Genomic DNA, 22,533 nt, shown 5'->3' with positions numbered 1-22,533 from the left:
TTTCAAAGTAACAAAATAGCATATCAAACTAATAGTTTTAGTTGTATATTTTTTTTTACTATTCGGTTTTAAACTGAGGTGAGTTTTTAGGAAAAGTATTCCTTGTGGTTTGAGGGGAAACTTTGGAGGACAAAAGTATACTTGTTTTATTTCTCTGCACAATGCAGACTCATGATCTGTTAACCTGGATGAATGTTTTAGGGGGAAAGGAACAGATTCCATGCTAAAACCAAGTAGAATGGCAACAAACGGGGTGGATGGACACAAGAAACACACTAAGTATTATCAGCATAGTGGTACAACTTTACACAATGTACAAAGCACCATCTGGCCAAGCATTAGAAACTGAGGGCATGTCCATCAATTGGGAAAAGGCTAAATAAGTTGACCGGTGGAATACTACTAGACTATAAGAAATGTAGAAAAAAGCGGAACAAAACTGGTAAGCCTTTTAGCAACTGAGGAAAAGTGAAGAGATTGGAACCAGGGCATTGTACTAAGAAAGGGCAGTACTGAAGCAAGACTTAGCTGCCCTGATTAAGACAAGGATCTCAGACAGATCTAAAGGACTCAGAATGAAAACCACCATTGGCCTCCAGAGGGAGAACTCCTGAACTCCTGAGTATAGACTGAAGCATACGTTTTCACTTTATGCTTCTTGGTTTTTATTTATTCGCTGATTTCTTTGCAACATGGCTGATATGCAAATGTTTTACATGGTTTCTCATGTATAATCAATGAAATAAATTAAAATTAAATAAAATTAAATAAGTTTATAAGTTATACTGATATATTATATAGATATACAAATATTAAAAATAAATTTAATTTAATTTTTAAAAAAGAATTCTTTAATTGCGATAAAATGAAAAAGCACAATAGAACTAAAATAGCATTAGGAATGAGGGAGAAAAACATCAGTGTATCACTGTTTTGTGGACTATATTCTTTTAAAACCTATTCTAATGGCTTTGCCTGGCAAGCTAAAAAAAATTTTTTTAAACTGGAATAGAAGATTCAAATAAAGAAAAGCTCAGGGGGTGGGCAGCTGGGTAGCTCGGTGGATTGCACGCCAAGCCTAGAGATAGGAGGTCCTAGGTTCAAATCTGGCCTCAGCCACTTCTCAGCTGTGTGACCCTGGTAAAGTCCCTTAACCTCCACTGCCTAGCCCTTAGCACTCTTCTGCCTTGGAACCAATACAGAGACGGAAGGTAAGGGTTTAAAAAAAAAAGAAAGAAAGAAAAGCTTAGGACTCTCAGAAACTGTGACCAAATCATTGCAGTGGACCACAGAACAGCAGGCAGATTATGGAGGACATGAAGAAAAGAGACTGTTGGTCACAGGTGAATTTTTCTCTGCTTTTTACCCATTTCTGTAAGTATGCTCATAACTATAGATTTTTTTTTCCCCAAGAAAGCTGCCCATACATGAGTCAAAAAGTAATTTTGAGAGCTAAAAGGGACCTTCGGTCATCTCGTGTGGCCTACCACCTAATAACGTAGCTTTCAAAGAGATATTCTGCCCCCTGTTCAGGTCCTAAAGGTCTCCTCCAGCTTTCAGTCCTACGAGTGTATGAAATGAACCTATTACAGCAGATGAGAAACTCATTTTCTTCAGAAAATTGATCCACAAACCACATTTTCAAAATATAGTTCTTAGGCTTATAGGACTTAGTGCTATAAAGGGTCTTGGAAATCATTTAGTGCAACCCCTTTTTACAGATGACTAATTAAACAGCTTGTCAAAGGTCACACACGTTATAAAAGAACCAGAATCTGAACCAAGATCATCTAACTTAAGAGCCATTCTGGTAGAATGGATAGAGGATCAAACTTGGAATCAGAAGTATCTGGGTGCAAATCTTGCTCTTTACAAGTGACTGAGTTACACAAAATACTCATAGTATGGAGAGATTAAGACTAAATGACGGGCACCCTGCTGAAGACAAGTGAAAGAAGTTTCTATACTCTGAAAGTTTTTTACACTAGCAAAAGCATAGGTCTAGAAAAAAAGTAGAGACAGCTAGGTAGATAGGGAACCAGGACTAGAAACAGGAGGTCTTGGGTTCCAATCTGGTCTCAGACACTTCCTAGTTGGGTGACCCTGGACAAGTCATTTAACCCCAATTGCCTAGCCCTTACCACTCTTCAGCCTTGGAGCTGACACTCAAAATCACAGGTCTGTGCCAAACAAAAAAACATCTGATTCGAAAGCTTACTGTACCACCAATCTCATTTTATCATAAAATAATTCTTAAAAAGTCAAAAAGAATCACCTATGATGTCAGTAATTAAATTGCAGTCATAACTGATTATAAAGTGTGAGATAAGCCTAGATCTTCTATCTGCCCCCCTCCCCAGCTTTTTCCACCCAAATGAATGTTTTGTTTTTTTTTAAAACTTTACTTTGTATCTTAAAGACAAATCTAATACAGATAAAGGCAAAGGCTAGGTAAGTGGGATTGAGTGACTTGTCCAGGGTCACAGTCAGGAGGAGGTGTCCAAGGCCACATTTGAACCCAACTCTCACAACTCCAGGTTGGACCACCTAGCTGCCCATGCAAAGTATCTGAAGTGAACTGTACTGAACTGGGGATGTTCTGAAATTTAATGTTGTATCAAAATGACAATGCTAACACTTAGTAGGGCTTTCTGTATTGAGCTTGATGAAGTGAATCTGAAAAGCCTACAGATGAGGAACAAACAAGTAAATTAGCAGCCTCTGGGCTTTAAAGAAACCAGGACATCCCATAATAAGAACTGTACAACTTATAAATACAGTAGCCTGGTATCTATCACCGGGCCTAGAGATGAATGAATTTGTAATCTATTAGATGTCAAGCATCTATGAAACATGCATGTAGTAAAAAGCCTGTGACGGCAAAGTGTGTAAGGCTTATGTCAGCTCCATCACTCAGCTGCATTTTGTGCATGGTATAACTTCCAGCACTAGTACTGTCCCCCTCAGGCTATTTATATTGGCTGCCATAAGATTTATCATTTCTACGATACAGAAAAGAGCAGACAGGAAAAGGGAAAATTTGGTGACCTGTATGAAAGCTGCCTGTAAAGGCAGCCTGACATTTCTGGTGGCAAAGACACCCAACTTTTTCTTTTCTTTCTTTCCTTCTTTCTGTTTATTTTCCCAAATAGCCCCTTCCTCAGACTGAACACCAAGGTAGAGTGTGTCAACCTGGATTCTAGAAACCCCAAACTTGTAGCCCAGTAAGCTCTGATGAACCCCAAGTTTTAGGACTAGCTTGTAAATTATAGACCCCAAAGCTTGTACTTGTTCCTTGTTCCTGGGAATCTTGGGCTACCAGTTTCAGACTGAATAATGGACCCTAAGGTAAAAAAAAAATCCACTTCAAGTGGGGTCTCCAGAAGTCAAGTGTGATGAAGGCTACATCTGGCAGAAGAGGAGCTTGGGTATATAACGTGGCTCACCCTGGGAAGAACATTTTCCTTCTCTATAAGCCCAGTTCCTCATCTGTAAAATAAGGATGGGCTCAGTAGCCCAGTGGATAGAGCACCAGGTCTGAGTTCAAATCTGGATTCAGACACTGGCTAGCTGTGTGATCTTGGGCAAGTCACTTAACTCCATTTGCCTAGCCTTTGCCCTTCTGTCTTGAAGTTGTTACTAAGACAGAAAGTGAGGGTTTCAAAAGATAAAATAAAATGAACAAGAAGGGCCAGCCAATCTCTAAAGCTGTCTTCTAGCTAAACAAATTGCTGTAAATGAATCTATGGAATATTTGCTGTGCTGTAAGAGATAAACACCATAAAAACAGAAGGGTCTGAAGGCCTCCAGGAACTGAGACAAAGTGAAATGCGGTACAATAAGAAGACACAGTGATGACAGACAAGAACCCAAATGAAAAGGTCAACAAACCAACAGAAACGGAATGTTGCAAGGGAATAACGACAGGTCTGGTTCCAAAGAATTGATCAAGAGATGTAAAAACACTGTTTTCCCCACCTCCTCTGTGTAAGCAAGAGTCACTAGATAAGGTACACTGAGAAAATATTGGACTTAGTTGGGTTGACATTTTTTTCTTCTTCTTTGCAACAGAATGGCCTTCTGAGAGGAAATGGAAGGGGACACACTAAAGCATGTGGGTGACATAAATACCAAAGATAGCAATAAAAACTTATGTGAAAAAAATCTCATGATCCCATGCAAAGGCCATTTCTGTGTCAACAGCAACTAGGACACCTCATCTCTTGAAGATACTCTGGTTCAAAGCAAGCAGTGTGCTGGAAAGAATAATGGCCTTGGTCAAAAGCCTGGCTTTACATCCATCCTACCAGATATGAGATATGGGCCTGCGAGGGTGGAGAAGTCACTTTGGCATCGGTTTCTGGCCTATAAAACCCAACACGTATTATGTGAATATAAGTTACCACCACTCTGTGGGACAAAAAAGCAAAGGGTGGCACAAAGAAATCTTTTTCACTATGTGAAGAAATAAAGTTCAAGCCATAATCAGGAGGGAGCAGCTAGGTGGCATGGTGGATAGACTGCCTGGAGGCCTGGAGTCAGGAAGACTTGGATTCAAATTTTGCCTCAGGTACTTCCTAGGTATGTGAGCCCAGGCAAATCACTTAACCTGAAGGCCTAGCCTTTGTGGTTCTTCTGTTTTAGTATTGATAATAAAACAGAAGACAAGGGTTGAAAAGAAAAGATATAACAATGAACTCCAAATCACCATAGTAAGAGAATGCAAAAGAAACTGATAGGGTTTACTTTACCAGTATTAACCAAAGCAAAGAAGAATAAAGCAGGAAGTTAAATTGGTGGGGGAGGGGGGACTATAACAAGAGGAACAATGACCACCTGCAAACTCAAGGATTCTGCAATTCAATTTTGAATGATAAAATAGTGCCTAGACTGCCCATACACTTTGAATCTTGGATGCAACTACTGAGCATAGATCCTAAGGAAGTCAAAGACAGAAATAAAGGTCCAATAATGAGAATAAAAGTGTGGTGGCCAAGGGATAGACTCAATGTAGGTGCCCACAGATTGAGGAAAGGCCTAAAAAAATCTTAGGCTAGAAAGGCAATAGAATATTATAATGCACTAAAGGTGGTAAATACGAGGAATTCAGAGAAAGGAGAAGATGTACATGAGCCAATACAAAATAAGCAGAACCAAAAGAACAAAACGAATGAACTTAAAAGATGACTAACAAGAAGGTAGGTCATGAGTAACTGGACAAACAGGGAAGGGCCTGGAGATAATGAAAACATACCTCTCCTCCTTCCTCAGAGAGGCTGGGGACTACTAAGAGGGAAATATTATATACAACATATGGACGGGCATTTTTTCAAACGTTGTGTACGATACACTCAATATATGATCTATATATCAGACAGTTATGCTGTATTTCTTTGTCACAAAGTCAAATTCAATCTCAATGTCAATGGGAGGAAAAGTGCCCTTCTATCCCCATCCCCAACAACTGGGACATTTTGACAAAATCACTAATAAAACGTATTCCTAAAATATTTTTTTAAACATAGCCTTAATACTTCAGTGTTTGCGGGGGCAGCTGGGTGGCTCAGTGGATGGAGAGCCAGGCCTAGAGACAGGAAATCCTGGGTTCCAATCTGGCCTCAGACCAGTCCCAGCTGTGTGACCCTGGGCAAGTCACTTGACCCCCATTGCCTAGCCATTACCACTCTTCTGCCTTGGAGCCAATACACAGTATTGACTCCAAGACGGAAGGTAAGGGGTTAAAAAAAAAAACTTCAGTGTTTGCTTTACCCAAATCATTTAGAGCACAAGTCCCAAGTGGGCCCAAACGGGACTAAAATGTAAGGGAAATGTTTAATAAAATAAATACAAAAACAATACGATAAAATGTCAATTTGTGGTTTTCTAAGACATTTGGGCTGCAGGGGTCTATTTCAATTGGCCACCACTGTGCTCCAGCCCTCTCCCTGTACTCCAAGTAACACCAGTTGAATAGCACTTAACAATATCTAAACAAAGCAATCGATATATAATACTACTGATCAGAGACAAGGGAAAAAAAGAAACAAAACTATAGGCAAGTCATAAGGAAGAGGTAGAGCTTTCATTTTGAAACAAATATAATCCAGAGAAGTTGGGGGCTAATGAAACTGTCAATTAAATCTCCATTTTTAGTGCACATGCCCACAAGCCCCCAAAGTTTAACAATGAAGAGACAAAGTATGCAAGAAAAATTATAATAGGGCTCAAAGCACAAATAAGATCCCCTTTCTTTTACATATGGTAATACTTTCTAGAATTGAAATGATTGTTTTTTTTGTTAGGCATTACATCATGCTGGCTTTTGGGGCCAGGTGATCAGTTGTGCTTATTTACATAAATGCAGAAATAGAAAATAATAAGTTGAATTTGTTCTACGCCTGAAGAGAGAAGCAAGGCATCTGAATAAGATACTCGTGGCTACAAGTGCAATCTCTTCTTTTTCTGTTCTGCTTTGTACATGGAAATGCTCGTTTTATTTGATATCTGTTCAGTTCAGAATACTACAAAAAATTCTAAAGAATTTTTCCAGTGGTGAAAGAGGATTCACTTTTTTAAATCACTAATTTATTTTTGTTCAAAATATTACAATTAATATATTGATATAAATAGAAGCTTTAATCCCCCCCCAAAAAAACCTGTCTCATATAAACATTAAGCATAATTAGCAAGCTTTCAGCAGTTTATACCCATATTTTTCCTATCCAAAACTCGTGGTTTAAGAGTGCAGCCTATATTAAGACTAATGTGGTATTTCAGTTTTGCCTCAGGTACACAATCATTTCAGAAATAGACTACAGGGTAGGCTCGTAGAAGGGAGTCGGTTTAACCCTTATAGTTATCTTTTTAAAAGGATGGCTTGGGCTTCCATGTGGGAGCAATTAAAACACCCCCATTCATTTAATATTTACAGTCATAAAGAAAAGCTCCTCTGAATTTATGTTCTAATTACTTGCAGGTGTGGTAGGACAGGCACTCCTTAAACAACAAGCATGAAGGTAATGACTCAAAAAGCAACTTGTTTCATACACTATGATGTGAGGACAAAAATACAGGCAGGCAGGTATTAGCTACCAAGAAAAATCTTTTGCAGAAGACGGACTTGTGGGAAAGACAGCTGAGCCGCACCAAAACTTTAAACAGGCCAAGGCTTAAAGTTTAAATTCCACTTTCCTAGACGAGAAGGTATGAAATTAGATGCCCCCTTTTTTCATTTAGCTTTACCTCTCCACAAGAGACAGTCTACCTTAGAAGCAAGCTCTGGCCTAAGTTTGCCATACTAATAAATAGCCAAACACTGCTCACGGGAAGTTTCTGGCTAGATGTAAATATGAATTTGCTTTCTGGATTAATGCTGGAGTGGCGTACTGTATTACAGGACTATGCAAATGAGAAGACTTCACTGTGTCAGTGGTGTGCAGATAAAAGAAAGTGGGCTTAAAATAAAATGACTTCTGCATTATGCCCATGATTGAGTTCAGAAGAACAACCAAGTCCATCTGCTTGCCTGGGTGTCATTCAAGCTGGCCCCAAAGCAGAAGGGACAGGCTAATGCAGCTGGCTTGTTCAGAGACCGCAGCTAGTGAAACACGACTTCTGTCCATAGAATAAATGTTTCCGTAAAACTTCTCATTGTCTATGTTAACTATTGCGCTGGCTGATCTGCATAAATCATCCAAAAGAAGGACTCAAATTTGTTTTCACTTTGATGACTTCTGAACTGATCACCTGGCCCCAAAAGCCAGCATGATGAGGTAATTCCTAACTAAAATAATCATTTCAATTCTAGAAAGTACCATTTTCAACACAAAGAACAAACCTTGGCAATTGTACTCTTAAGATTGCATTGCATATTACAAATACGAATTACACATGTCCAGAACCTGAGTAGGATGGATTTTTAAACTTGTAAATTTAGTTCAATTTGCTTGCTTTGTTATGGTTTTGCCACAATGCCAAAGACAATGTGACCAGTCAAGAGTACAACCCCGAGCTGACTAAAGGAACTAAGGGAATGGCATTCAAGAGCTTAGCCCTAGAACCATTTTATTTATTTTTTAAACCCTCACCTTCCATCTTGGAATCAATACTGTGTATTGGCTCCAAGGCAGAAGAGTGGTAAGGGCTAGGCAATGGGGGTCAGGTGACTTGCCCAGGGTCACAGACCTAGGAAGTGGCTGAGGCCAAATCTGAACCCAGGACCTCCCATCTCTAGGCCTGGCTCTCAATACTCTGAGCTACCCAGTTGCCCCTCAGAAGCATTTTAAAATGATAAAAATATGCTCTCGAGGTTAGACTGGATACCTTTAAAATGCATCTTTCTGTACATTCCCAACTTCCCTAATCACACCATAGAGACATAAATATGGTTTCTCGAAGACTAAGCCTCCAAATAGGAGCTTTGGCAGGACATATAACAGCTGGCCAGGCTCTGAACATGGGTCAGCAATCAGTGAATGCCCATGCCAGAAGACTAGAGTGCTTAAAATTGACCAAAAGGCTGGTCAAAAAACTAAAGAAATTTGGAAGGTCACAGCAATTCCAATAACGGTCTCCACTTGGGTTTGGGAGGGGCCGTGATACATACCGATATATGAAATTGCCCTTCAAGTATGGAAATTCTACACTAATAAGATTCAGAAAAGAGAAGCTCTAGTATCAGCATTAACAAAACCTAGAAACCAGAGCCAGACATCAGGGATTACTCCCCTATTTAGCAAGTGGGTAATATTCTTCAGAATCTCAACTGGGGAACCAAACTATCACAGTAAAACACACAGAAGATCCCCAGTTAAAACAATTGTTACAAGCTTTATTAAAGAATGAGTACAATGTGATCCTTGGAAAAACACATGAGAATGTTCTCTTTAAAAGATAACATTTCAGGGGGCAGCTGAGTGGCTCAGTGCATTGAGAGCCAGGCCTAGAGATGGGAGGTCCTGGGTTCAAATCTGGCCTCAGACACTTCCCAGCTGTGTGACCCTGGGCAAGTCACTTGACCCCCATTGCCTAGCCCTTACCACTCTTCTGCCTTGGAGCCAATACACAGTATTGACTCCAAGATGGAAGGTAAGGGTTGAAAAAAAAAAAGATAACATTTCAAAAATTAGTTTCCTAAAAAGCAAAGCAGTAATCGTAACAATCGATCAGTCTGACAATTTAGAATGTACTTAGTTCGCAACTTACCTTTTGGAGGATTGTGCTAAAGTAAATAGCCTACATTTATTATTCCAGAAAATGTATCGAAATGGCTCTGAATAAGTACAGCAGAATAAAAGACAATGGAAAAGGGTTTCACCAAATACCATTTTATCAGGTTAGGGGAGTCCAGTAGCGCTTGCCTTGGAACATGGCAGGGGATATGTTTGGGAGGTGAATCACCATCCACATGGATAACCTAAAGAAGCTGCTTCTTTTTAGCTTGGAAATGCATTACGGGGCTTTTCAAAGCAGATTTACCTTCCTAAGAATTATATTCTGCTCACACTAGTGTTAAAATTAGCCACTTTTACTGTGTTCTTTTATGGTAGCTTCGATGAGCTGTGGGCACCAGCGGGAAACCTGCCCAGAATTACACATTTAAAAGGGAGTTTCCTGTTGGTTTTGCTTACTTTTTTAGGTAAATCCTATTTGAGGTTTTATCTGGTACAAAATTATAAAGAAAGTTAACCTTAAGTTAAGTGACTAAATTATGGATTACATTTATGAGCTATTCAGATTACAGATGAACCAGAAGAAATCACATCATGCTTGACTAAATCACACAGCTAACAGCCCCACCCCTCTGCAACCAATAGGGCAGGTTCCTAAAACAATCAGAAGACTAATCAGTGCCAAGGAACAGCACCATGTCAGAAAGACTTCCATGAGACATCCAACCAAATTCTGAGAATTCAGGCAGGAACTTAAGGTTCCTGTGTAAAACCAGGAAGACTTGAGAGAAAAATACAAATGTTTGATTAAGAAAATAGAGACAGAGGATGAAGAGGAAAAGGAGAAGAATATTGAAGAAATAAAGAAAACATTACACGTTCTATTGCTATGCAAATTGACAAATTATCAGCAAGGTGTATGAATATACTTCACATGAAAAACTCTTGAGTTCGAATTCTGGCCTTGCCATTCATTTATTAACTTTGGAACCATGGGCAACTCACTATTATTTCTAAGCCTCAATTTCTTCATCTGTAAAATGGCAATACTACCTAAAAGTCTGTATTAAAGGGTCATTGTGAAAATCAACTGAGTGTATAAAAAGTTAACTCTTGAAGCAATAGAGTAATGTCAGTGATAAATGGATGAAGAATGCATTTGTTAGCTCTGTTCACTTATTAATTACTTATTAAAATTGGTGATCCCCCCCCCCAATCTTTTCAGTGATACTCTGGAATTTCCAGAGTCAGACTGGCTACTTTGCGTGAATAATTTTCATCCCTTGTCCAACTAGATATTCTTTCTCAGTTGGTGGCACCAAGGAGCCCATTATGCAAAGATGTGAATAGAGCTTAGTTCAATCAACCCATTTTCCTGATAAATTTTACCATTTTAGAGATTGTTCTATATTTTCAGCCGATGCTATCTCTTAAGTAGCAAGTTCAATCAACTTATTATAGGTCACATTTAAAGGGAAAGTCTGAGTACACCCAGGATCTGCAAATGCATCCGACTATTGAAAACTAGAGATGCCTGAAAAGACAGTGGGGCTAGGTCCCCCTGAAATTCATACTATGCTAAAGCTGCTTTAATTCCCAGTGGGTGGTTCTCTCAATGGGAAATGTAGATGCCCAGAAAACTAGAAAACTGGTAGGGAGAACCCCAAGATGGGTTCCGAATCAGAATGAGGGTCATCAGTGTTGCTGCCACACTTTTTCAAACTGAAATTTCCTGTAAAATAGAAGCTACATAGTCTCCAATATCCTTTTGAACTTTTGATTCTAAACAAGACCTTCCCTGTCAATATTACCAGGAAAGTTAAAGGAGCAAAGGGTATTACAAAACATATTCAGGAAATATTCCTTTCCCCCTCAAAAACAAACATACTAGCCAGAGTCATGAGATGAAATTTGTGTCCCAAAGGACACAAAATTTTGGGTAGGGGAACCCTTTTATGAAATAAAAAATAAAGGGATCTTTTGGTGACCAGAGCAAGGTAGGGTTCAGCCCTTTTGGAAATTGTGGTTCAGTAGATGGACTATATCAAAACCACTGGGAGGATAACGTATACTTGTGGAGAGAGAGAGAGAGACAGTGTGGGTGGGGGTGTCAAACCTTTCTTCTCGTCACCCAGATTATGGAGAGTATAAAAAACAAATACTTGAAAAATGGGGGGGGGGGGGGGGGGGAGCGAATGTGTGTGTGTGTGTGGGGGGGGTGTCAAAGCCTGCTAGAAAAGAAAATAGGAGATAGGAAAATCAATTATGACAGATTTAAAGAAGTTAATTAACTGTCAGGATTAGGGTCAATGTCACAGGTCAGAGAGAAAAGATAAAGAAATCAGACTGACACCAGCCTGGGAAGGTATCACTAGATCTGGTTATCCAAAAGTCTGGGGAGGGTGGAGTAGGGAGGAGTGCAGCCTGCTGAGAACAGGAAACACCTGTTACTACTCTAACTGATTAGCACTCCAAACTCCTTCAAGTTGACTACAGTTAACCGTATTTGTGATATACTTCAATTAAATACAGCTTTTATGTCCAAGTCTCATCACGCAGAAAAGTTAGTTGTACAACTGAATTAGATGTGATTATGAAATTCTAAAATGGATAGTTGGAAGGATGGTTAGGTAGCACAGTGAGCATAGTGGATAGAGCACCAGGCCTAGAGTCAGGAGGACATGGGTTCAAATATGACCTCAGACACTTCCTAGCTGGGTGACCCTGGGCAAGTCACTTAACTCCAATTGCCTAGCCCCATGCCCTTCTGTCTTAAAGAGTTATTACTAAAACGGGCAGCTAGGTAGCTCAGTGGATTGAGAGCCAGGCCCAGAGATGGGAGCTCCTGGGTTCAAATCTGGCCTCAGACACTTCTCAGCTGTGTGATCCTGGGCAAGTCACTTGACCCCCCATTGCCTAGCCATTACCACTCTTCTGCCTTGGAGCCAATACACAGTATTGATTCCAAGATGGAAGGTGAGGGGTTAAAAAAAGTTATTACTAAGATAAAAAGTAAAAGTTTAAAAATATAATAATAAAATAAAATGGACAGGTACCAGCAGAGAAAACTGAGGGAAAAAAGATCAAGAGCCAATTAGGTAAATTTTTTTCACCCTCAAGTGATAGCAATGAAATAAAAATCCTAGATCAATGAGAGGATGAAGTTGGGTGCCATATATATATAATATATATATATATATATATGTGCACACATCTGTTTACCTATAAATCAAATGTTTATACCATGTTCAAAATTAAACCAACATTTATTATTGAATGAGCCTTATTTATAAACATCTCATTAACCATTCAACAAAGGAGTATTTGAACCTTAAAAAAATGCATTTGGTAAAGAGGGAGAAGAAGCAAATATACTTTCATTTTCATTATTTAAATGACAGTAAGGTCATTTGTAATTTCTATGCCTAAAGAGTAAAACCAACATCCGTGTTTCACATATATCTATTTGAAAAAGAAAGTGCTTCAACTGAGAATGACTCAACTCTCCCAGTAGAACGTGAGCTCTGAGGGTAAGGGAGTTTCACTGTTTGTAGCCCCAGAGCCATACAGGATGCTTTATACATTAGAAGGGGGGGGGGGGGCAGCTGGGTAGCTCAGTGGATTGAGAGTCAGGCCTACAGACGGGAGGTCCTGGGTTCAAATCTGCCCTCAGACACTTCCCAGCTGTGTGACCCTGGGCAAGTCACTCCCCCCCCCCCCAATTGCCTAGCCCTGACCACTCTTCTGCCTTGGAGCCAATACACAGTATTGACTCCAAGATGGAAGGTATGGGTTAAAAAAAAAAAAGGACTGAACCTCAACAGTAAAAGCCTTGAGATTTACAATGAAGACAGGAAATCACCCTGGGATCTACCACTTACCAACATTCGGTGCTCTCAAGTAGTCTGCAGGTAGCTCTGGAGGTCGGCCTCGGTGGAGAGCTGCAAAAGCTGAGCCATTCCATAGTGCACTCCTACAGTCTATATAGAAAGACCGATATTTAGTCTACAGGTTTATCATCTATATTTTGACTAAAAAAAAAAAAAACACTAAGACTGTGATAGTGAAAACTTTGAGCACTTTAAAATGAAACCAGCATTTTGTCTCTTTTTGTACCACCAGTATTTAGCCTAGTGACTGGCGCTTCCTAAATGTTTACTGACCAAAATCTAACATTCTAAGTATATTTGTTTATCTTAAGGAAACTGCTAACCTTATCAAATTGGTATTAGTCCATCCTGGGAATAGTAGAGGCAGAGAGAGCCCTAGTATTAATCATGAAAAATTTGCTGTTTGTCTACAAAGATTCCATGTCCCTTTCTTTCCCATAGTAGATGGTTGTGGGAACTTACACCACACTAACCAAAGCATCTGTCTCCATTATCCAGATATACAAGAATATAAACAATCTCCCAGTTCTTAATTACTTTTCACATTTTCCCCCTCTTACAATTGCCCATCATTCCCCTTGGCTAAGAAAGCCTTACCTTTCGCTGCCCTCAGTAAAGACTGCCGGCCAACACCTAGTAAAGTCTGTACCCCAGGAACACTCTGAGGTATCTCTCTGTCCAAAAGTGGACCAATCCGCTGACAAATTTTAAGGAGGTAGTCTGGAGGAATGTGTGCATTGGCTGATACCTAAAAGAGCAAAGATAAAATATACAAGTGTTTGTAGTTAGCAAAAACTTGACAACATTCTTGTATTTAGAGGAAAATAACTTTAAGGAATTTACAGAAGATGAATAATAAAATGAAAAAATTGGACAGAAGCTAAAAATTTAGGAAGAAATACAATGAATGTATTTAGATATCAACACAGATTCAATTTACTTTTAAATGTCTTTTAAATCATATACCCAACTGTTCATTTTATTCAGGTATATCGGTACATCTCTACCCAAGAAAATCTTTGTAACCCCAAAGCATGGCAGTGTTCAGTCAGTCCTAAGTACTTAACAATTGTTGATTTTGACTGGAACAAGAAATCCGAGTAACACCAAATAGTATGGGGATGGACTTCTGTTTAGTGGGAAAAGCATTCTCCTCTCTAGGAGCTTGATTCAAAATTGTGAGGGCTATGAACCCCACAATTCCTCTGCCCAGGGCAGGGCAGCTAGGTAAAGTATGGCTAGTGACAATATGATCCCTTTTACCTCACTGGGCCTCCCTTTCCTCATCTATAAAAAGAAGGGGTTAGACCGAGTAATATTTAAGTAAGGTTCCCTCCAGCTATAAAATCCCAAGTCCCTCTGAGCTTTATCCTGCTTTAAACTGACATCTGGTTTCCCTAATGAATCCAAATCACAATAGGGGTTGGGACAAAAAGAAAACCTATCTAATACCAGCTAAAGTTATTGACTACATTTGAAAGGATCAAGCATCTAGTCCCGCTCGTTTCCCATTGGAAAACTATACTTTACAGATATTTAAGTGCTTTGAGATCTGCAAAGGAAAAACTGCCTGTAAAACTAGAGTACTATATACTATGCCTACTTAATGAAGTTTCATTTGTGTTCCATAGTATACCTATATAGAACAGCTGACTTGGGAATTTTAGAGGTATAACTAAAGCAGAGGCTCCATCAAGAGATAGATAAGGGTTACTATCTCATTTGAGGCTCATAACTTCACAAATTATCCCCATTTGGGAAAGAAACAGAAATTCTGAGAAGTGATTTGTCAGAGTTAATAAGTGACAGAGACAAGATTTGCAGTTCTAAGGGCTCCCATCTAGCCACTGGATTTAATGCTGGAATGGAACTAATCTACTCTTAACAATGAACAGAAAAACTAGGAGGTTAAATGTCTTCCTCCAAGTCACTCCCCAATCTTGAGTTTCGAGGCAGGGATTTGAACCTAGATCTTTTCTCTTCATATCCATTGCTCTTTCCAAGAAATATTGCTGCCTTTCCAACAATTAAACTAGTCTTTATATCCTTTCAGCTTTCCAATAGAGTGAATCTTTAAGATAATCAGTCATCTCAAAGTCAATCTAGATTTGTTAGGTTCCTTGAAAATTGTTGGCTACCCCAGAGAACAAAAGCAATAAATGGACTTCCTAGATACATAAACTATCAGAATTATGAAGGCACACTGGAAGGCAACCAGCCAGGGGAAGTGAGCAGAGCACTCAGCACGAAAAGTATTTATTTAGGTGTTCCCTGGAGTAGTGCTTCATTTAGAATTGTCAGTCAATTGGGAGCGTGGCCACTCAAGACTCATTTATACCCTGGCCACCAGGCTGAAATTAACAATATGAAATGAAGGATTTCACAAAACAGTATAAGACGGTCCTCAAGAGCCTTCAGGATCATTAATGAGTGAAACCCCTGAATATACCCCATAAAAAAGAGCCCTAGGCAGAAGTTCCTTCAAAGAAAACAGAAAAATCTATCTAACAACAATAACACAAACAGCCAAGCTCCAGTTTAGGGACAGGGCAGAACACATAAAAGGTTAGACCAAACTAATTTTAATTTCTCACAATGATTTAAGACAAAACTTGAGCAATTATTCTACTGAAGAAACAAAAAGCAAAGTTTTTAGTTAATTTACATGAAGAAGGGATGAGGAAAACACAAGCTAAAGCAAAGGTAGACCCAGAGAAATGCCCAGGAAAGAGGGAAAAATCAGTTCAGAAGTGGTGGCCACTACTCCTGTTACTACTTGGAGAAATAATTATTGCTGACCTCTGAAATGCTAAAAATCATCTTCATAGCTTTTCAACTGTTTCTAATAGAAACAATCACTGAAAGAGATCCAGAAACTTGAGCCCCAATCTGAAGGACTTTACAAATGCAGACACATTTATTCCTTAGTCCCTGCATCTGCCAAATAGCCCAGTATTAAACCTTGTTCCTTTTCTGAGACCATCTCGATCAGCGGTTCTCAACCTCTCAATTTGTAGCAATGAGAATACAAAATGCATATCAGGTATTTACATTCCGAATCATAACTGTAGCAAAATTACAGTTTTGAAGTAGCCACCAAAATAAGTTTTTAGTTTGGGGTCACCGCAACATGAGGAACTGTATTGCGGGGTCACAGCATTAGAAAGGTTGAGAACCACTGCTTTAGAGACTCGGAAAGGGCAAAGGACTTACTCAGGGTCAACCAGGTTACCTTGAAAAGGATTCAAAGCCACACTTTGTGTCCCCCCAAAACACACAGGACTCTTTTCACAATGCTATTCTGCACCACCACAAGACAGAGTAGAACATTTGGGGAGGAGTACAATTTGTGAAGGAGACCAGAAATATTAGAAAGTGAGAAATGAGTGGTTAGTAAAGAGGCTCGGCCTCTCGGGAAAGATCAGTATGCATAAAAACTTAATTCTACTTCCTAGACCTAAGACCAAAAAGACAGAAGGTCCATCAAGAAAAGGAGGCCTAAGAGATGAACTTTTTAAAAAGTCTCATAATAGCTCTTAGGAGAGCCACTGTAATAATGGCACTGAATCTCAGAGTCCAGCTTAATCCAAGATTCAAACCCAAGTACCCTGATATTTATTATCTGTGTGACCTTGGGAGTGTCATCTTTTCGAGGCCTCAATAATTATCTGTCCAATGATGAAGTTGGACGAGATGACCTCAGATTCTCCTGCTTCCTGCTGTAACCCTACAACCCTATGATTGATGATTCTATAAGCCTTCAAAAACATGTTAGTCATTGGCCAGAGAAATTATACATACAAGAACAAACCTAACAACTAAAGCACTATAGAAAGCATGTGCCTACATGTGAATGCAGCAAGTCAGTAAGAAGCAATATGAGCCGTCCAGCACTGCACAGCACCGCATGTCACAATGCTTACAGGCCTCAGCCCGGGCCCTACCACTCCACCCAAGGGTTATTGTTCTATGCCACTCATGGCCAAACTGACAGCTCATGCAGGTCTTTTTTGTTCTAGCGTAGTGCAGTCCCCAGAAAAGACACAGTTCCCTCTCACTACAGCTGTGTGGACACATGGTAGTTAAGAAAACACACAGCTTAAAGAGTTTCTACATTTACAGATAAACTGCCCTACTCTTGACTATACCACTCTCGTGTTCTACCAAACAATGTAAGCCAAAGGTAATAATTGAAGCTTGTTTGAGTAAAAAAAAAAAACACGTTTACAAGCACACAGGCTAGAATTCAGATGTGTTAGTAACTACATGGTAGTCTTAGCAAGTTTATTCTAAGACTACAAGAACAAACAGCCTCAGGGCACGGAGGAATAAACCTCTGTAACCCCACAATAGTTCCTAACTGATATAAAATTGGAACCATATATTTACCCCCATCCAAATAATGAAAATAAATTGGACCTGAATAAATGCAAATATGAGAACATACACAATACATCTACTATTTACCCCCAAACCACTCTTTATGTTGTTCCCTTGAAACTGATTTACAATTTTAAATCTCTAAGATTTTTAAAAACTATTTTTAAACAGTGTATTCTCCAATTTTACTTTTTTAAAAGTATTTTTATGTTTATCATTAGTACACAATCATCTTTGTTTTCAGCTTTCCCAAAGAAAATCTACGGCTTTTTGCCTGTAACTATTTGAAATTATCTACCTGAAAATAATCACCATCAAAAACCATTTATTTCCATTTATGTTGTCAACAACAGTAAAGTCTGGCAATAAAAATGCCCGCATCAGATTTGCAAAATAATATTATCAACCTCTTTCAAAGAAAATTGTCAAATGGGGAGAACAGCCCTCCTCAATACCTCTGATTCTGAACATGAAGTACACTTCTTTTGAAAGTCACATTCAAAAATCTCATTACTTGTCTGAGCCCCGATATCTCATGACATAGACATCATTTTTAATAGATGCTTCAGAGCCAGATATGTCTATTCTCACATGATCTTGGCCTTAACAAAAACCATGTTACCTTGGATTGCAAAACGCTACATTGGCCGCCTAGCACAGATCCACAAAAAAAAAAAAAACCTAGAAAGCCAGTATAGATGGAGCAAGGAAAACTAGCAAGAAGTTGAGATATCTAAGTTTGTTTTTAGCAGTCTTGCACAATGGAAAGAAGGCTATATATTCCAGGTCAATTTGAGGTTACTAAGCTGAGTTATGAGTTCTATGAATCCCAGGGTAAGTGTTAAAAGTTCTCTGGACTTTAGCTCTCAAAATGAGAAGGTTGGTAACCTCTTAAGAGTTTCTTTTCCAATCAATCTGTGGTCCTATTATGTTTCTTTTAGTAGCAAATCAACAGTGAACAGTTCAACTAGGAACAATGAAAGTACAGGGTCTGAAATAGGCTTTGTTTCAAATAAAGTGGGTCATGACTGTGACTAAAGAATTTGTGGTTCAAATTCCTTGATCTCTTCATTACACATTTGTATTTTATTACTTTGTTTTTGCTCCCCCCAATAAATCTGTTTGAAAAATGAATGCGAGTTAAATACTCCAGGTGAAATAAAAGTATTCTATTATCTAATGTGTCCTGATACTATGTCACTCAAATCATTGCTCAAATATGAAGTATTAGTCAACAATCTAATTGACTAACACTGCAGGGACTTCTGGGTCAGGGAAGTTTACTCCTGTTTAAATTCTGTCCCAGCCCTGCCCTACCTTATTCCTCTTTGAAGACACAAGCTTCAAAAAAAGGTCATGGTTAGCAAAAAGTGTCCTAAGCTACTAATTCAAAATGAACTATTGAGGACAATCAGAAAAACTTTAAACAAAAAATGTCTTCGATACATCTTGGCATGAAAACTCAAACAACTCCTACAACTAGTCTAAATAATCTAAAAGTAAAGCAGGAAAGTGTAAATGTAAATTTTTAAAAATTAAATTACTTCCTGGCAATTTTTCTTTATTAACTTCTGGCAGAAAACTTCAGTACAATGAAAGGTCAGACCAAAATTTTAGTAACTTTGAGCTACCAATGTACTAATTGTTTCTAATGACTCCATTTGAATAATTTTCACTTCAGAGTTTCAAATTTTGTATTTTAATATGACTTCAAAAGTAGAACTTGCAGATCAAAAGGAATACTGCTCTCTTTTACCTTCAGAGTTAACAAGAAAAAAAATATTTGCCTGCCAAAATATTTGGAAAGGCTTGCTACAGCTTCATCATTATATGTAACTTGATAGAGAATATGCTCACTATCAATTTTTTAGCTAAGGACAATTAATTTTGGCAAACTTATCTTTTTCTTCTTAAGACTCACCTAAGCCTCTCTGGAGTTTTGTTTATGCCCATCTTTTTCTCTTCTAATTCATATCTTATTTGAAGATTATTTTGATTTCTGAAACCTCAGTACACACCACAATCTCACTTGACCTTCCCACATACTACAACAATACTTAAACCAAGAGAAGGAAATTGAATTCTCTTCTTCTGGTCCACTGGGAACAGAAGAAGAAAAAAAAAAGGTACATGTACAGCGGAAAACAGATTGCGAGAAAGAACACGGAGAGTCTAATATATTTGGACCTTTGTCAAAATCTAAATTATATTTACCATATACCATCTCCTTAGGAATCTAAATTCATGTTTTGACAAGTCACAAAAAAGCTAACATACACATTACCATTTTGATGAGAAATATAGTCACGCAAGCATTATTTATAGATGATCTGAGTAGTTCCTTTTTCTAACAGATTTAACACATAGAAAACCGTAGACTGGTCAGTCCCCTCAAAAGCATTATTTCGGTGGGAACTGCTCCTCTGTCCTAGTATTTTTAATTGTGTCGTTGTCGTCCCACCCCCCTCCTCACTGTCCCCCCTTACTCGCCTCAACCGCCCCCCCTCCTTCGTCCAAAGGGACTAAAGGCTGGCCTCAGTTCCCGTATTTCAAGCCAGGGCCAACCAGGAAACAGTTTTCTTCCACTGATCCGAAACTACAGCATGTTAGCAGCGCTGCCATTGGCCAGCGTCAGTCCTTGGTACGTGCCCTGAGATAACCCTCTGGTTTCTCCCCCCCTTAACCCCCCCCCCACAAAGGGCCTTCCCCAATATTGGTAGCATACTCACTACACCCTAGCTGGAGTCCCCTACAACCAGCCAAGCTCTCACACAAAGCATTGGGGGGGGGGGGGGCACCATAAGCTCTTGGCAGGGGGGTGGGGGACAGGAGGGGGGCCCCATAGGCCGGCTCCCTCTCTCAACCTCCGGGGAGGTCGGGGGTTGGGGGTGGGAAGGGGACTGGGCAAGGGGGGAAGGGGCAGCCCTTAGCTCAGGGTAGAGCTGAGGTCAGTCAGGGGCTGGAGCGTGCCGATCAGTGCAGTGCCACCCCTGGGGCAGCTGCAAGGGACCCAGGGGGGCGCCCAGGAGGGCAAGCCGAGAGTTGGGGCAAGTTAGAAGAGCAAACTTTACTTACCAGATCTTCAAAGCTTCTTTGATGCTCTTTCCCCTCCCAATCCAGGCGCCTCGGGATCAGCTACGGGGAGGGAGGGAGAGAAAGGGGGGGTGGGGTGGTGAGACAGGATCGGACGGGACAGATGCTCAGGGGGAGCCTGCAGCTTCGATCCCGTGTCCGTCCCTGTCCCTGTTACCTCCCACCCTTCATTCAGAGACCTGCCGGATCACCACTCAGGCAGTTTTGTCCTCAGCCCGGGCCGGGTCTGGAGTTGCACGGGCTTCACTTTGGTGACAAGGAAGCCAGCGGAAGGGGGGGGGGGGGGCGAGTCCGGCCTCCCCCTCTCAGGTCCAGTCCGGTCCGGGCCCCACCCGGGCCACCCCACCCAGCACAGCCGATCTGGCCCAACCCACTCCTGCCTTCTCCTCCCCCGGCTCCCCGCACCAGCCTCCACTCCCCCAGCTCCCCGCACCCAGGGGTGCCCTGCTCCATGCTGTACCTGGTGCTCCTCCAGCTCCTCCACTAGCACCTGAGGAGAAAAACAGAGAAATGCTGTGCGTGAGGGAGCGAAGAGCGGCGACATCGGTGCAGATACCGCACCACCCCGCACCTTATGCCCGGCACCAACTAGATCCCGAGCCAAGCGCTCCGATCAGATCCCCCAGCCTGGCCAGACCCTTCGAACGTGGGCGGCGGAGCCGACCGTAACGTCTCCTGGGGGTCCAGGCCGACCGACCTTTCAACTGTCGCCCTGCTGCCCCGGCAGCCCGCGCCCCCCAACACCCCGCGTCGATCCTCGACAACCCGTACTCAGTCAACCGATCGGCGACTTCTCACCTGAGCAGATTTATTGCAAGGTCCGGACTGCAGGAACCTGGCGATCAGGTAATACAGTTCTGTCCAGGGGTGCAGGGGGAAAGGAGGAGGCGAGAAGAAGAGAGAAGCGAGTTGAGAGCCGCAGACACCCCTAGCCCTCGCCGCCGCCCCCCGGCCCCAGAGCCCCCTTGCCTGGCATGGCCAGGCTACCTACCGGCTTCGATCTGAGACGGGGCCGCTGCCTCCGCCGCCATCCTGTGACCAGAAAATTTGGGGGACTTCGCTCTGAGGGGGGAGGGGGCGCCTCTATTGTGGTGAAGCCCCCATGACCCGGCCCCGGCGTCTCGCCGCTTCCGCCGCGTTCCGCGTCCCAGTTTCGGTCTCTCTCAGATTCATCGCATCACGTTTCGCCCCATAGATATTCTAGCCCGAGCGCTGAGGAGGCGGAGAAGGAAGGAGAGAGCCGAAGAGGGAGGAGCGGAGCGGTGTGAAGAGGGCGGGGGAGGAGAGGAGAGGGAGGGAGAGAGAGTGGGGAAAGAGGTGGGGGGGAGAGAGAGAGAGGGTAGAGAGAGAGAGAGAGAGAGCGAGAGAGAGAGAGAGGAGAGAGAGAGAAGGAGGCAAGAGAGGGAGGCAGAGAGACTGAGTGAGAGGGAGGGAGGCCGGCCGGCAGGCTACCAGGCTGGCGGGCGGTCGGGCGGGGAGTGGGAGGGAGGAGCAGGAAGGGAGGGGGATAGCTGCGGCGGTGGGAAGGGCGCCGCCGCAACTCCAGAAGTCGACTACAGGGGGCGTCCGAGCCCAGCTACGAGCCGCCTCTTTCCGCCGGACGAAGTGCCTCCGCCACCCTCTGAGAAGGCCGGCGAATAAACAATGTTGATGCCGTCTCTATGGTGTACGACGCTCTGGCAACGGCCTTCAGAACTCTATGGCGTCATTCCGCCTTCTGTTTTCCGGCTTAGTTACCTTCGCCGCGGCGTTGCTAAGTCCTTTCCGGTTATGGGCAATTCCCTCGCGCTAGCTCGATGGGGGGTGGGGATGAAGGGAAGGGGGAGGGTGTCACAGGCCGGCTTTGGCTTTTTCGCCCCCAGCGGGGGAGCCTCTACCCTGGGCTATTCCTGCCCTGGGGGAAAGTAGGCCAGCCGCTACGGGTCTGAGTGTCTGAACTTGACCCTTTCGTGTCTTTCTACTGACCCTCCGCTACTTTTGTTCTTTTCCAAAGTTCCCCC

At 41.6% G+C, this 22,533-nt stretch overlaps 1 protein-coding gene across 6 annotated transcripts in view; it reads right to left on the bottom strand.

Annotated features, from left to right (window-relative positions):
• BRWD3 (bromodomain and WD repeat domain containing 3) overlaps window positions 1-22,202 on the bottom strand; it is a 129,189-nt gene extending 106,987 nt beyond the window's left edge. For all 6 annotated transcript variants that reach the window (XR_008914623.1, XM_056809203.1, XM_056809204.1 and 3 more), the window contains exons 1-6: window positions 21,525-22,202; window positions 21,332-21,390; window positions 20,994-21,023; window positions 20,516-20,575; window positions 13,658-13,808; window positions 13,052-13,150 (exon numbers count right to left, since the gene is read on the bottom strand). Coding sequence is in view for 5 of the 6 variants with exons in the window: in XM_056809203.1 (XP_056665181.1) it covers window positions 13,052-13,150; window positions 13,658-13,808; window positions 20,516-20,575; window positions 20,994-21,023; window positions 21,332-21,390; window positions 21,525-21,564 (439 nt within the window). In the remaining variant the exon portion in view is untranslated. The remainder of the gene's footprint in view (window positions 1-13,051; window positions 13,151-13,657; window positions 13,809-20,515; window positions 20,576-20,993; window positions 21,024-21,331; window positions 21,391-21,524) is intronic.
• Between the last annotated feature and the right edge of the window lie 331 nt (window positions 22,203-22,533).

Source organism: Monodelphis domestica, chromosome X (genome assembly GCF_027887165.1).
Source record: "Monodelphis domestica isolate mMonDom1 chromosome X, mMonDom1.pri, whole genome shotgun sequence".
NCBI lineage: Eukaryota > Metazoa > Chordata > Mammalia > Didelphimorphia > Didelphidae > Monodelphis > Monodelphis domestica.
Note: the sequence above shows the minus strand (reverse complement) of the source record. Positions and strands in the feature narration are given on the sequence as shown.